The 15,236-nt window shown below is 38.2% G+C and overlaps 1 protein-coding gene across 1 annotated transcript; it reads right to left on the bottom strand.

Annotated features, from left to right (window-relative positions):
* Positions 1-9,387: 9,387 nt before the first annotated feature.
* LOC149178236 (uncharacterized) lies at positions 9,388-14,514 on the bottom strand. The gene is made up of 3 exons (XM_089422031.1): positions 13,546-14,514; positions 10,243-13,428; positions 9,388-10,131 (listed from the first exon to the last, which is right to left on the bottom strand). The coding sequence occupies exons 1-3, from the start codon at positions 14,512-14,514 to the stop codon at positions 9,388-9,390; spliced, it is 4,899 nt and encodes a 1,632-aa protein (XP_089278157.1).
* Between the last annotated feature and the right edge of the window lie 722 nt (positions 14,515-15,236).

Genomic DNA, 15,236 nt, shown 5'->3' with positions numbered 1-15,236 from the left:
TTTCTAATGTTATATATGTATCTACATCTCTCTCTCTCTTCTAAACTAAATGGATCAAGCTGAATAGACAAAATACACTAGATTTGCAATGCTCTGTCTTGGGATTGCATTTAGTTTTCAATGTCTTCACTGTTTGAAGAGGATTCATAGTTTCTTGTGCCCTCCTCAACTCCTCAGCAGTCTTACTCTACCATTTCAATCCTTTTCTAGCACATAAGGGCTTGTCTACCTCGTCCCATAGGACATGACTGTATCCTTGAGTTGATTTCTTAGACCCAAGCTGCCCTCTCTAATTGATCCAGCAACCAACCATCAAAATCAAACAAAATCCTTTGACCTAATATACCTAGCCTAAAATTAGCATTCATTTCAGTCATCTCAAGCCCTAGTTGCCATATTTTACTTGAGATTGACAAGGAGAGAGCTCTCTCCCGACATGGTAGGGCTAGCTACCAGGTTAAGCATGGTTTGATGTTACCTTAGACCTGCCTTCCTTCAGCCTGAGGTCGATTGAGGCACTAACACATTTATTCTTGTAATTGTTCTATTTCTATAGTGTTTCCATGAGGCTTCTCTTTCGTTTGATCCTTTTAAGACCAACATAGGTTCCATCTAAGAAACATCTTTTTTATCAAGTAAATACCCCTATCCTTTTTCTTCCACCTAGTTAGTTTAACTTGCTTTCGCTTCTGGGTCTTATAAGACTGAGTTCTTTGTATTTCGATAACTTTCTTTCTTATTTTTTGTTTTTGGGGTTACTAACTATAACCCTTTGTCCATAGGTTTTTGTGAGCTACAATCATGAGGGACCTCTTGCCAAGTAAACTTTAGATTTAATTTCTTAAATTTCATTTGTCATTTTTCTTGAAAATATTATTTATATCCTTCTAACTAAGGATCCATGTTTCTAGTCTTTCGAGGTTAATTTGTAAACACTTTTCAAATGAAAATACTATGTATAAACTAACCCACCTTCTAGATACATAAATGGTTGTGAAACTCTTCTTCCACTCTTCTTTGCATGGTTCACCTAAGGTTAAACTATCACAAGTTTAAGACCATCCTTACTTTTATTTTTACAACTACAGTTGGCATAGGTTCATCCTTAAATACTATAGTAGCTTTCATTGTCTTTTCCACTCAGTTCTATAAATTGTGCCCAACTTGAGTTTTTATATTCAATTTTATGTACTTAAGTAATGTTTCTAGCTAACTTTGTAATACCCAACATTAATTACATAGTCTGTATGTAAGTCAGATTCTCCTTAATACAATTACTATGATGTTTTTTTAATTAGTTATCGAGGGCAATATATCTAGTTCAAAAATAATTATTTTTGTGTGTACTTTTTGCTTGTATCTATGGATAGTTACTTACTTGATAGAATTTTTTTTTTCTCTAATACATTAGTACGATGCTTAATTTCTACAATCAAACATTTACACTCAACATATCTTATCTGAGAAACTCATTTACCAATTTTAGCTCTACAATTTGTTTAAATATTTTACTTCATCTCTATTATTATTTTCTTTTGATATGCATAAACATAAAAAAAAATTGTAGGTTTGACAATTATGAATTAATCATATTCGTAATTCCTAAAGTTACTTGAGTTACATTGTTCACCTTATTATTTGACTTGTGATCCAACCCATTTTGTATCTTTGTAACTATGTATTCTATTTCTATGGATTAATATCAATTTCTTATACATAAACAATTACATCAAGAGCTATAGAAGCTCTTTTGCCTACATAATTACTAATTTTAATTATTCCACTTGGACAACCTCCCATCTATGTCCAAACTTGGGTTTCTCGTGAACTAAAATTAACCAAGTATAATGACAATAGGAATGTACAGTATGTATACTGTGGGAATTCCAACCAAAACCATTTAAAAATATTCTATGGATAATTTTGCAGAGAATGTATAACATATAGGAACTATCTAGTTATCTACTTTCCATGTCAACCCACATAGAATTTTATAGAACAGATTTAATTCACATATTTTCTATCCCATGTCTCCTATATGGATTAACTTTTCATTACAAAGGCATACTTAGGTTACATACAACCTTACTTCTACATGCATATCCATAGTTTATATCCACGTTGTTATGATTATGGTTTCAATCTGCATAATTACTACATGCATACTAAACTTCATGCATTACTAGACTCTAACTCTTAAATAACTTGCATATACTAGCTTATACTAGGATTATTGTATATTTTCCATACCTAATATTTGAAATAGCTATTTCATCAAATTCACATTAGAGGAAATTTTAGCGTAAAAGTACACATGAAAATTTCATGTAATTTTCATGTAAGCCAATCAAAACCTTTAAATTTAAAAAGAGGTACATGTAATTTTTTTTAGGGAAAAAAATAAAAACTACATTTTTTAATTTCATTTTTGTATTATCTCCTTATAGGATGACTCATATTTTGATTGTAGACACTTGTTAGATGTAGAATTAAATTCCACATCCAACGAGTACCCATTATGCATAATTTTGAGAAGACCCACATTGATTAAAATTGAAGATACATTAAAAAGACATGTTCAATATTCTTTTTAATGTATCTTGAATTTTAATCAATGTGGGTCATCTGGAAAGTATGCATAATGGCTACTAATTGGATGTGGAATTTAATTTTGCATCCAATGAGTGTCTACAATTGAAATTTGAGTAAACTAGTAAGGAGATAAGCCAAAAATACAATTAAAAAAGTAGTTTTCTTCTTTTCCTGCCAAAATTCATAACTCCTATTTTATTATCTTAACTATTATTTTATTATTTTTCCATAGGGCATCACTTTGAGGCTGGAATTTCCTCTAATTCTATATTAACACATGGTTAATTACTTAGGTATTCAAACACTCCTTGCAATTAAACAATTTACCACTAAAACCAAGAATAACAATTATATTAAAACACAATCAACAGCTTATTTGACCAAAAACATCTCTTGTGGAAATATTATAGGAGATGGAATTCTCCTCCCAACCGACAAGTTGCACTTCTAGCAACTCCCCTCAAGTTTAGGCTTCTTTCTTCCTCCTTGTTTTCTCAATAGTCCCCAAAATGTTTCACTTAGTGGTATTTATTATTTTCCTTTCTAACAGATTCTTATAGTAACATCTTGCCTTTAAGGTCTTCTAACCTTTTATATTTACCTAAGATTTTTTTTTTCCTTTGAAAATAGGAAAAAATATAATTTTTCCTTCATAAGCCTACATTTTTCTCTAACTATGCTTATCTTATATTTTCACCCATCTTAACATTTCTCACTAGCTATGCTTATCCTTCCACCCAACATAACATTTCTCTATGATTATGTACTTTCCCAATGGAAGTCTTTCTCTAATGAATTTAGGAAGAATATTGGAAGGTTACATATGTCACCCTTGCTAGTTTCCTCTTTTTTGTCCACCATCCAGAATTAGCCATTTAAAAGTTTCTTGGACAACGAAGAATCCCAAAATACTCATGTGTTATTCCTAATATCATTTCCAATTTAAATAAATATTTCTTGATTATACAAATTAGTTACATAATCATTCAACTTTAGTATTGGTTGTACAACCAACATTTCCACTCAATATTTACCAGTAATCATACATTGATAATGTCTACAAAGGAGATTTCACTAGGGTTATTACAATAATTACTTCTCATGGATCCTTTTGAGTAATTTAGACACAAATTTGAAGTAATTTATCCCTCCACATTATGACTCAGCTTGTTTTCTAGAGACACAACTACTGATTTTTTTGAGTAAACTTATGAATAGATTGGAAGATAAGAACAATGAAATTACATACTTGTTGATTTGTATGTAATGTTTTAGTCAAAATTGTTTTGGTTCGGGAGCCATTGTCTTTTCAAGCACAAACATTGAGCTATGTGGCTTATTTGTGGAGAAGATAACTGGCCTAATAATTTATCAGTAAGGAACACACCCAAAGGAGGAGAAGTAGAGTTAGTAAAATTGTGGGAGAGAAGAGTTTAATTAGCTATGGAAAGTAGCACATCCAGGGAGAGAGTTGTGTGATGTGTGTTGTGTGTTGTTTCCATTAATGTTTTAGACATATTTGGTAAGGTTTTCATCAAACCCAAAGGGGCATATTGTTGAAAATATCTTTTTCATTGATTGGAACTAGAGATTTTATGCAACCATTAATGTCAAAGGAACTATCAAGATAGTATTTTAGGTCTTTAGATGAGGACCATCATAGTAGTAAAATAAGGAGTGAATTTTTAAAGACTATGATTTTGACTATGATTGTTGATAGTTGAGGTATTTAGTTGGGAAACATCATACTAGTAGGATCAGCAAGGAACCCTTAAAAACTATAATTTTTGGGTGTTGAGGGAATTGTTGGAGAGTACTGAGAGTTCCTTTTTATTTCTTTCTTGAACAAGTCTTCATGGAGTTCCAGGAAATCACAAGAAGGAATTTTATGTGTGGAATATCAAGCTAGGTGCTTTGTAGTTTTCATAAATGGATAAATATATTGCAGTAGGAGAAGTTTTTATGTCTCTCTTAACAAAATCCTCAAACCTCACAGGCTAAGTGAGATAATGGGACAAATTTCCCATTGTTTGACACCCTAAGGGTTTATGACTGATTAAGATAGAATTTATATGTTCTCAGAACACAAATAATGTTTTTTCAGTAAATATAAAATATAAATTAAAACTAGATATATATATATATATATATATATATATATATATATATATATATATATATATATATATATATATATATATAGAGAGAGAGAGAGAGAGAGAGAGAGAGAGAGAGAGAGAGAGAGAGAGAGAGAGATTTTGCAAAATTGTATGAATAAACATTGTACACAACAATATCAACAAACATAATTAGAAAAACTAGACTTTAATTAGCAGCAAATTAGCCGATATTTTGAAGCCTTACGACACAAAAAACTATAGATCCTTAGCTGCAATTTAATTTATATAATTCAAGAGGAAAAATTGTAGACAAATGTGAAATTTTTTGAGATAAATATGCATAATAAATGTAGCAAAAAATGGTTGATTTTATTAAGAATATGTTTGAGTACAACAAATCACAATGACACGCTCCTACAAGAACCTTTGGGCAAACTAAATTCTGGTATCTGCATTTTAACATAAATCATATACAAATATTTTGAAAGTAGTAAAGTATAAGACAACTCTCAAACACCCTCAAGTAGTATGATAAAAATTTAGAGAGCCTATTTTTCTGCAATATTGATGGATTTTAGGGCTAGTTAATGACAAAATAGACCTTCTACCAGCAAATAAATTCTAGGAAATTCAAGTTACCTAAAAAGAGTACACAAAGGTTGAGTGGAATTACCTTTAAGTTGTGTCTCCCCTTCAAAAGTAGTATGCTACCACCTTTTGATTAACTTCTTAAAACACTTCGAAAAATGAAATCAAAAGGAATAAATGACAACTGAAGATTATTGAATTCATACCTCTCCTCACAATGTTCTCTTTTCTCCTTCATAGCCTCCATCCTCTTTTAAAGGCTTTTGAGGTAGTTTGGGAAGTTAAACTACTTGAAAAAATTGCTTAGGATTTTTCCTAACAAAGTGTTGATTATAATGCACGGGGGTATTTATAAAGGAATAAGTTAAAATAGATTTAACTTTCTATTATTATGTTTTATATTTTATTTTAGTAGGTTTGACCCTCGTAATCCATAGGAATTTACTTCATCTTTTAATTTCCAAGCAATGTTGTTGATAAATAAATAAATAATATGAAGGTAGTCATAACCCATCCATATACATGTATATGTGTTAAAAACATCTTTATATAAACATCATACCAGAAAGTAAATCGATTAAAAACATTAAACCCATTACTACTTGTTGCTTTGAACATTGTGATAACATCTATATGTATCTATTTCATAAAAAGTAAAATAAGATAAAATATTAGCCGAGAGCTTGTATTAATACTCTCAGCAAATGTATTCCATATATCACAAAAATTGAAACAATATGTCCAAAAATATATGTTGTCTAAAAATCATTACAATGGTAGTACCATATGAAAACTAAAAGAAGAGTATAGACTATACATGATGCATACTAAAAATGTAGTGTTGAAAACTGAAGTCAATCCACATAAACATTAGTTTTGAAAATAAGAAGAACCTGAAACTAAGAATGATGTTTCCATGAGAGGCAACCTTCCTCTTTACCATGCTTTCATCCTTTTGTTCTTACTCATCATGGTGGGAAAGAGAGGTGACAAATTACGAGGAGCCATAGGATGAATTAGACTTAGTAACTTCATGTTTCTACTTCCCTTAAGTAATTCTAGGTTGAGAATATTGATTAGCAAGATAGGATGACTCAAATGTCTACTGAGAGGTGGGATTAGCTCATGAGGTAGCATACTATAGATGTCATGATGGATTAATTAAAGGAAAAGGTGGTGGAGGAGGCAAAGTAGTTGTAGCACAATGTTGAAGAGGTTGGTTATGCTTGGGGTTGTATGATGTTTTTCCGACCATTATTGGGAGGGACAAAATTTTCCCACATATAGGCTAGGGGAAAGGAATTCTAATGAGAAATCAATTATGAATGGAAGGTTGAGGGAGTGGTAAGATAGGTTGACCAATCAAGTTAACTAATCCATTTTGAAGTAGTTATCTAAATTGTTAAAAACCTTTGTCAAAATGAGTATTGATCTCCTACTTCTTCTTATCCCAAGGCAAATAAAATTGGCATTCTATTTATGCCACAACAAAGTTACTTATTTCAAAATTAACAAATTTACTATACAATACTTCTAATTACTACACAATTGGAATAGTTCTGTAAGGAGGTGAAACTTCTTAATATAAAATTAAAGTAAGCAAAATTCACTATTTATAAAAGGATGCCTTGTTATAGATTCCTTTTATTTCACGGATTTTATGTGCATCACAATAAATCTAAAGAAAAATGTGTATTCACCAATATTCATGAATGATATTGAATATATGAGGTATTCAAACAAACATCAGTTTATACACGCCCATTAAAAAAAATTCAGATGAAAAGCTGAATAATGTACAGCTATAAGAATAATAAAAATGATGGGAAAGGAAAGACTATTCCCTTTTTACTTTTTTAAATTTTGTGTTTATTGAAAACAACAGGATAGGGCTCATCAAGATAGGAAAATTTTTCCTATGCGAATCTTGCATACTTAAAATAATAGAAGACCTTGGTTATATATCGACGGATCACCAATCATAACATTAAACCTTGAAAATGAACTAATCATTTGAGTTTTTCAAATTCAAATGTGAATCAAAGAAAATGTGAAGGCATCTATTGAGGATCTCACCTCAAGTAGCATGGAGAGTCTAACAAAGAATTTAAGTACGAAGCAAACTTGTGAACAATTTCAATGAGATTTAAGATACAAGACACGATAACAAGAGAGTGGGGGATTGGAGGAAAGGACCCATTAATTTTGACGGAATGGAATTAGAGTTTCGTTTTTCCTAAAACCCTATATGGTCTCAAGGTCTCACACTCATGACATGGAGCCTTTTAATGGACAATAAATTCTACCTCCAATCCTATACATATTGGCGTTGATGCGTTTTTTTTCTTTTTTTGAGGTAGCATAGACCCATAAGTCCTCACCATGCATGGATTTATATTTTATTTGATTGTTTGTTTATCATAGGAATGATGATAGTAGTTCTATGAATTTCAAGCAAAAAAAAGGTTTGATAATGAGGAACTCTGAGCCCGAGAGAAAACTGATTTATTTTGTTTTCTTTCGACTGTAAGTCATTGGATTTACATATTTCGGCCTGCATGTTTTTCAAGGAGAACAAAAGGAAGGATTTTGAAATGACCATGATACATGGGTGTATAAGAATAATTTGAGAGTTTTCTTGTAATGTTTGGTAGTTCATAGAAAACAAATGGGAAAGAGACGAAATGGGAGAAAAACAAAACTCATTGCAGATTCAATTTATTAAATATCAAGAATAATATACTTGTGGTTCCTTATAATGAGGACAAAGCATACCTTTCCACTCGGGTTGTATTTAGCCAGAACCTTTTGGCTGTCATTTCAAAAAATCCTCGAGTATTAGCTCAAAAGTCGAATCCATCTCCACATTAACTAGGAAACTATATAGGTCTTAAAGCACTTGTACACAACTAAATTCTTAGTAGCCATGTCAAAAACATGAGTTGGCTATGAAGACCTATATGTATTGCCAAATTGGATGAGCAATGCATTTCAACGTTGTCTTCCATTACTAATTTCAATTGTTGGGTGTCTACATTAGGGGTCATGTATGATCCTATGTAACAATCATTCACGTGACTAATCACAAGTAATTCTCCCCAGTCTGTTACATAAAGGTTTCTCAAACCAAATAATATAGTAGTTATTACTGACACCAATAAAGGATAATGGTGTATTATTCACGTTATAGGGTATTTAAAACAAAATCCAATGTGGAGGTATCGAAATGGAAAAAGTACATACATACACCATGATGAGCCAGTCGTAACCAGGCACATTTGCATCGTGTGGGATTGTTTTATATATATATCCTATGGTTAAATGCTTGGAGGTGTGAGTCTATTGGAAAGTCTTAATCAAGCAATTCTCTCTCTCACTATATATACATATATGTGTTCTATAAACCATAATATTGAATAAGAATACACTTATTCAGCAACCATATAAATATGGCATGGTATATATTCATAACTTAACCCTGATAAGCTCTTAAAGGGTCGGGTCACCACATAGCATTCATTCGAACATTTCAAAAACCTACAAATCTCATGGTATATATATATTCTCTTTATAATAACTTCAACGTCCCATTATCAAACCTTGTCATGTTTTTTCTTTTATCGTTAAAACTATGCTATTTCTATTATTTACAGTAACAAGAGAAAACAGTTACAGCCAGGAATACATATCGCCAGAGACCAAGGATGGCACTCTGGATTGATAGTGCTCACAAAAAACAACCCGCGCGGGGGCATCCTCATCGATACTGAACGCCCACACAGGGGCAACACCATTGAGACCAAATACCCATGCAAGGGCACCATGACTGAGACTGGTAACCCACGCAGGGGCTGTAGACCTTTGGAGAACAGAAAAAGCAAAATTATCTATCCCACGCAGGGGCAAAAGAGAGAAAAGGAAGTTCTTCATCAATTTCCCTTGTGAGGGCGTAGTCAAGCACTTAACTACGTAATTATCAAGCCAAACAGAGACATTCACGACATACATTGAGCACTTGTGATAAGAGTAACAGTTCACAAAAAAACCTGAGCAATGTCTGAGGGCAAGAGCTTGGTTGAGCCGGCTCCTATTCATCTGAATCTTCCTCATAAATCCAGTACTCGCCTTCCGGGGGAGGTCCCCAGTCAACCTTGGCCTTGCTTGAAGCGGGCGCCGGTTGAGACGATGGTGGAATGACCTCCGGCTCAGGTTGTGCCTCTGCCTTTTCCTCAGCTGCCCTGGAGCTTTCAGCAAGATGAATTTGGGCGCTGGGTTGCTCCCCAACCTCCTCTTTCGGTTCCTCCAAGAATAGGACCGAGACATGAGCATTAATGTTAGAATTGCCCTGGGCGCTGCTGAAGGAGAATACCGCTGTTCCAAACGCAGGTAGCGGGGCAGAGCTCGAATCCGGAGTCCTGGCGTCCATAAATTGGTTCGACTGAATGGGGTGTGCTTCCGCCACTTGGTGGCACAGACAACGGCAGTAGCTTGAAGGTGGATTGGCAACCGGGGGACACGAAGTTCCACCTCTTCCAGTGCCTCGATGGCTGATGAGCCTCTGTCTTGGCGGCACCATGCTTTCCTTGATGCCCAATGAGCGTAACAGAGCAGGGGAGAAGGATAAGGAGGGTGTGAAACCGCCTTCACCCACCCTTGCTGCCCTGTGTCCACGTCCAATTGCCAAAGGGAGCTCTTGAGCCTGTGTTCGGAGACCTGACGTCCAGAAACCCAATTCCACAATTCGAACTTGATCCGATGCATAACATTCCCAATTCTTAACATGTTTATGCTTCTTTGGTTTGCCTCGATCCTGGTATGCCATAACTCCCCTCTGAAACAGTTAATGGAGCTCAGACCCGGCAATGAATTGCCGTCCTCTCGCGCCTCTGCTCTCACGCTTGCCATCCAGGGCGGCGGAGTGCAGTTAATGACCCTTCCAAACTTGAGGCCGCCCATGCTTACCATGTGGCGAACCGTCCTTCTCCTGCGTGGCACCCGCATCCGGGTAGGCATTGTCATTTTGGATCAGCTTATCCAATTCCTGAGCTTGAGCATTGTCTGTGATAATGGTTAGGGCTCCTGTAAGGAGAATATGATCATTATCTGCCCCTATGTTGGCGAGAAGGTCGGCGACCTTGTTGCCTTCTCTTTTTGTATGAGAAAAAGAGATTGCCCTGTTGCTGCGAAGGGCATGTTCAATGGCTTCTAAACGGGCCGCCAGTCTCCAACTGTTTGAGATTTTTTTCGCTTGAGAACCATTCTGCAATCTCTTGGCCATGTTTATAAGAATCTGGGAATCTCCTTCCACGATCAAGGGCTGCAGATTGAGGTTTCCGGCTAAGAGGAGTCCTTGCCACAATCCTTCAATTTCCGCTGAGTTATTGGTATCCCAGCCCAAGGATCCCAAGAATATCTTCAAGGGTGTACCTTCATGATTCCTGAGGATGCCTCCAAAGCCTGCTTTTCCCGGGTTACCTTTGGAGGCTCCATCAAAGTTGAGCTTGTAAGAATATCTAGGTGGGGCGCTCCAGGTGTCTTTGATTGAACCGCTGCTTGTGGAGGTGCTGTTCCTGTGTTGGGATTGAGGAATGTTCAATTGCCAGTTGCTTAGTATACCTTTTTCATTATCAAGAGAAGGAAGATCTTCCGTTGTCCAGGAGTGGAGGATCAGCGTCTCATTCAGGTTCCCACATAGTTTGGTCCAAACCTCTTCGATCCTTGAGCTCTGATTTTTGAATATCCGCTTGTTCCTTTCTTTCCAAATACTCCAGGATATGAGACCAGGGAGAAGGTTCCACAAGCAATTGAGGAGTTCACTCTTATAAGGGTTCTGCGGCCAGTGCCTTAGGGAGTCAGTAATGTCGTTTTTTGTTCTGCATCTTTTTTGACATCTGAAGCCCGCTTTTTCCCATAGTTGATTAGCTAGAGGGCAGGAATCCAAAAGGTGTTGAAGCGTTTCCTCATTTTGGCAACAATTGGGGCATAACGATGGTCCATGGAAATTCCTTCTTCTTAATTTATCCCAGGTAAGGATTCTTTTGTGACTGACTAGCCACAGGAAGTAGGAGATTTTGGGCCATGAGCCAAAACCCCATATTTTGCTCCATATAGGATCAGAGTGGATATTATTGTTACAGATTATCTTGTAAGCTTCTGAAGTGGTGAAGTCGCCTTTTGGTCGGTATCCCCATCTCAAGATGTCGGTGCCTTCGTCATATCGGATTCTTCTTTTATCCAGCTCCTTCTCCAAAGCCCCTGTATCCTGCAAGTTTGTGGTGATAGCCCAATGATTTCCTTGTTTCCATTTCCTGAATCCATGTTCCATCTCTTGCCCCCAGTAGTAATGGATCTTTTCTTGCTGCTGCTCCTGCCTGACATGATCCAGTGGTAATTGGAGGGTGTGGATGAGCTTTGGCATCTGATTCCATGCATCTGTCCAAAATCTTGTTGTTTGGCCATTCCTAACCTCCCAAAAGCTGTGTTGCTGTATTAAGTGGTAGTGCTGTTTGGCCGCATTCCATATGAGCGAGCCTTTTTCCATGGGGATAAACCGGATGAGCTCCTCCTGGGGTCTGTTGTTGGCATATTTAGCTGTCCAGATTCTTGCCCAAGGCTTTTCTGGATTAGTGATCCAGTGCCACCAAATTTTGGCACTCATGATGGCGTTACTATGCTCTGGGTCCCTCAGCCCAATACCCCCTTTCTCCTTTGGTTGGCATACTGTTGGCCATTTGACCAATGCCCATTTCCGATTAGTTGCCGACCCTCCCCAAAGAAAGCTGCGTTGAAGCTGCCTGATTCTCTTTAGGACCCATTTGGGTGCTGCAAGGATTGAGAATAGGTACAGCGGCATTGCCTGAAGGACTGATTTGATGAGCACAACCCTACTGGCTAGGTTGAGAGATCTATGAGTCCAAAGGTTGAGACGAGATTCCATTTTCTCTATGAGGGTACGCCAAGTGGAATGCTTTAGAGCTGAGGCCGTGAGAGGGGTGCCAAGGTATTTTGAGGGAAGGGAGGTGGCAGGGAATCCGAGGATGCGAGTGACAGCTGATTTGACAGGGGGAGGCGTATGAAAAAAGAATATCTGCGATTTGGCACAATTTACATCCGTGCCTGAGGCTTCAGCAAAGTCATTGAGCAAGGATTTGAGGCAAGTGGCTTCCTGGGCTGAAGGGTAACCAAAAAGCATGGTATCATCAACGAATTGCTGATGGGAAGTGGCAGGGGAGTTATGAACTGAAAGACCCTTGAGCTGTTGAGATTGAAGAGCTTGTTTGATGTGACGTCCTAGCCCTTCTGCCATGAGAACGAATAGGAAGGGAGATAGGGGATCCCCTTGCCTGATTCCTCTTGATGGTTTGAAGGGCCTTGAAGGGATGCCATTCACCAGGATGGAGAACTGAGTGGAGTTTATTAGGCTCATGACCCAGCGGATCCACATGGAACTGAAACCAAAAGCTTTTAACATTTGCTGTATGAAGATCCAGCTGAGTTTATCGAAAGCTTTAGAAAGATCTAGTTTAAGAATCATACATGCCTGCTTTGAATGTTTGAGGGAGTGTATGATCTCGTGCGTGAGGAGAATGTCGTCCATGATTTGTCTGCCCTCCACATAGCCTGACTGTTCCTGAGATATGAGCAGCGGTAGCAAAGGCTTCAGCCGATTAGCCACTACTTTAGAAATGACCTTGTATATCACATTACAAAGTGCAATCGGCCTATATTTGTCAGGCGTAATAGCGTCCTCCTCCTTAGGGATTAGGGCTATAAAAGTTGTGTTGAGAGAGGGCAGCATCCAGTGGAGGGCTCTCGATTCTTCCACAATTTGCCATACCTCTTGTTTAATCAGCTCCCAAAAGGTATGAAAGAATGTGGAGGTAAATCCGTCTGGCCCAGGTGCCTTTCCTTCTTTGAGCTGGAACATCGCTTCATCCACCTCCTGAGGCAGTATTGGGCGGAGGAGAAGCTCATTGTGTTCTTCCTTGATGATTCTAGGCACATTGTTAGTAATTTTTTCAATTGCTATCCTTCTGTCTCCCTCCGGCTCTTGAAGGATCTGGTTGAAGTGATTGCGTAATTCTTCCTCTATTTCCTCATGCTTTTCTATTTTCTCTCCCCCTTGCTTCTGGATAAACGGGATGTTATTGTGCATTCTTCTTTGAATGGTGGTTCTGTGGAAGAATTTGGTGTTGCGCTCTCCTTCCTTCAACCATCTTATTCGGGACTTTTGTTTCCAGTAAACTTCCTCCTGCTTCTGCCTTTCCTGAAGCTGACTGTGGATGCGTCGTTCCTGTTCCAGGGTCCCTTCAGTGTGTCCCTCTGTGGTTATCTTCTGATGGAGGTCCATTAATTCCCGATTGAGATCTTGCTGAGCTTTGAAGATATCTCCAAAGGTTTCTCTGTTCCATCGCTTTAAGTGGCCTTTAAGGTACCGGAGCTTCTGTTGGAATTGGTACATCTTGGACCCTTCTGGAGGAGTGAAGGAAGTCCATGTGGTTTTTACGAAGTCTTTGAACTCAGGGTGCGTGAGCCAGAATCCTTCGAAGCGGAAGGGTCTTCGCGTTTGATCACCAGGTCGCTGCCATTGAAGAGCAATCGGCCAGTGGTCCGAGCCAGTATGCTGAAGTATTGCGGCTGTAAAGTCTCCTCCCAGGTGAATCGCATTATCTGAGATAAGGATGCGATCTAGTTTGGATGCGATTTGGTGTTTTCCAGCTCTGCGGTTGTTCCATGTGAACGTTCCATTGCAGAAAGGCACATCTATGAGGGAGGCGTTTTGGATGAAATTCTTGAAGTGGGTGGTTTCTTGTTCCAGCCTGTTTCTCCCCCCTTTCTTCTCTTCTAGCTTGGTGATCATGTTAAAGTCCCCTCCGATTATCCAGAGTGGGTGCCTTCTGTCGTTGTTCAGTGCCTCGATGGTGTCTAGAAGTGCTATTTTGCTTCCTGTGTCCTGTGGGAAGTATACATTTGAAAGATTGCCATGAACATTCGTGCCCAAAATATGGAAGGCTGCCTGTATCAGGTGGTGGGAGGCATGGAAATCTGAGAGGTCTATTGCTTGAGTATTCCATGCAATAGCTAACCCCCCTGACGCTCCAGATGCATCTACCGCAACTGAGCGGCAACCTGGCCAAGCCTTTGTGAGGATACTACCTAAAGTAGTACTATTACATTTGGTTTCCTGGAGGAAGCATATTTGTGGCTTCTCCATTTTAATCATGTTTTTCAGCATTCTAAGTTTCCCTGGGCTGTTGAGCCCTCTTAAATTCCATGAGACCAGCTTCATAGTTCACTATTTGCAGTGGGTTTGTAGTACTTTGTCAATTTCGCATACCTGCCTGAGTCTAACAGGAGCTTCCCAATCTCGATGGTTCTCTGTAGATCTGTTTTCCTTCCTCTCTTTTTGGTTTCCTTTGGGGGTTGGCTTCCATCCCACTGGCTTCCTGGCTGAATCCCTAGTTGTTGCTGCTGATAAGCTCTTGAAATGACTACCTCCAGCCTGTTGAGTTGGGATTCGGATATGCTGTCATATGCCTTTGTTTTGCATGCTAGTTCCAGTTCTAGAATATCCAGGCCATGCAGGTCTATGCTCTCAGGTTCTTCTTCCATTGGTTTCACCTGACTGCTCTCTTCCTCATTTAGCATTGAGCTAGAGGGAGGGTCTAGCTTTCCACCCAAATCCATTTCCTTGTCTGTCTCTGCCTGTTCCTTCCTATCTCCGGATGGGAAGTCATGGGTGATCTCCGGGGAATGGCATTTGGGGGAGGAGGTTGGGGGAGGAGGGGGAGCAGAGGAAGATGGATGGGAGGGGTGGGAATCAGAGATCGGGGGAGGATCTTCGGAGGACTGAGCTAGGACTTCGAAACTATTCTTAGAAGCTTGGCCGCTAGAGGGTCCTGAGACGTGGCTTTGGCGTTCAGGGGACAATCACGG

The sequence above is a fragment of the Pinus tabuliformis genome, chromosome 4_1 (genome assembly GCF_031772625.1).
Source record: "Pinus tabuliformis cultivar Carrire ecotype Pingquan chromosome 4_1, CPIR1, whole genome shotgun sequence".
NCBI classification, from domain to species: Eukaryota; Viridiplantae; Streptophyta; class Pinopsida; order Pinales; family Pinaceae; genus Pinus; species Pinus tabuliformis.
Note: the sequence above shows the minus strand (reverse complement) of the source record. Positions and strands in the feature narration are given on the sequence as shown.

Coding starts and splice junctions, on each gene's coding strand:
- LOC149178236 (XM_089422031.1), bottom strand. CDS start 14,514: ATGGAGAAGCCACAAATATGCTTCCTCCAGGAAACCAAATGTAATAGT. Junction 13,429..13,545: donor AAAGGCAGAAGCAGGAGGAA/GTTTACTGGAAA, acceptor CCGTTTATCCAG/AAGCAAGGGGGAGAGAAAAT. Junction 10,132..10,242: donor GTAAGCATGGGCGGCCTCAA/GTTTGGAAGGGT, acceptor TAACTGTTTCAG/AGGGGAGTTATGGCATACCA.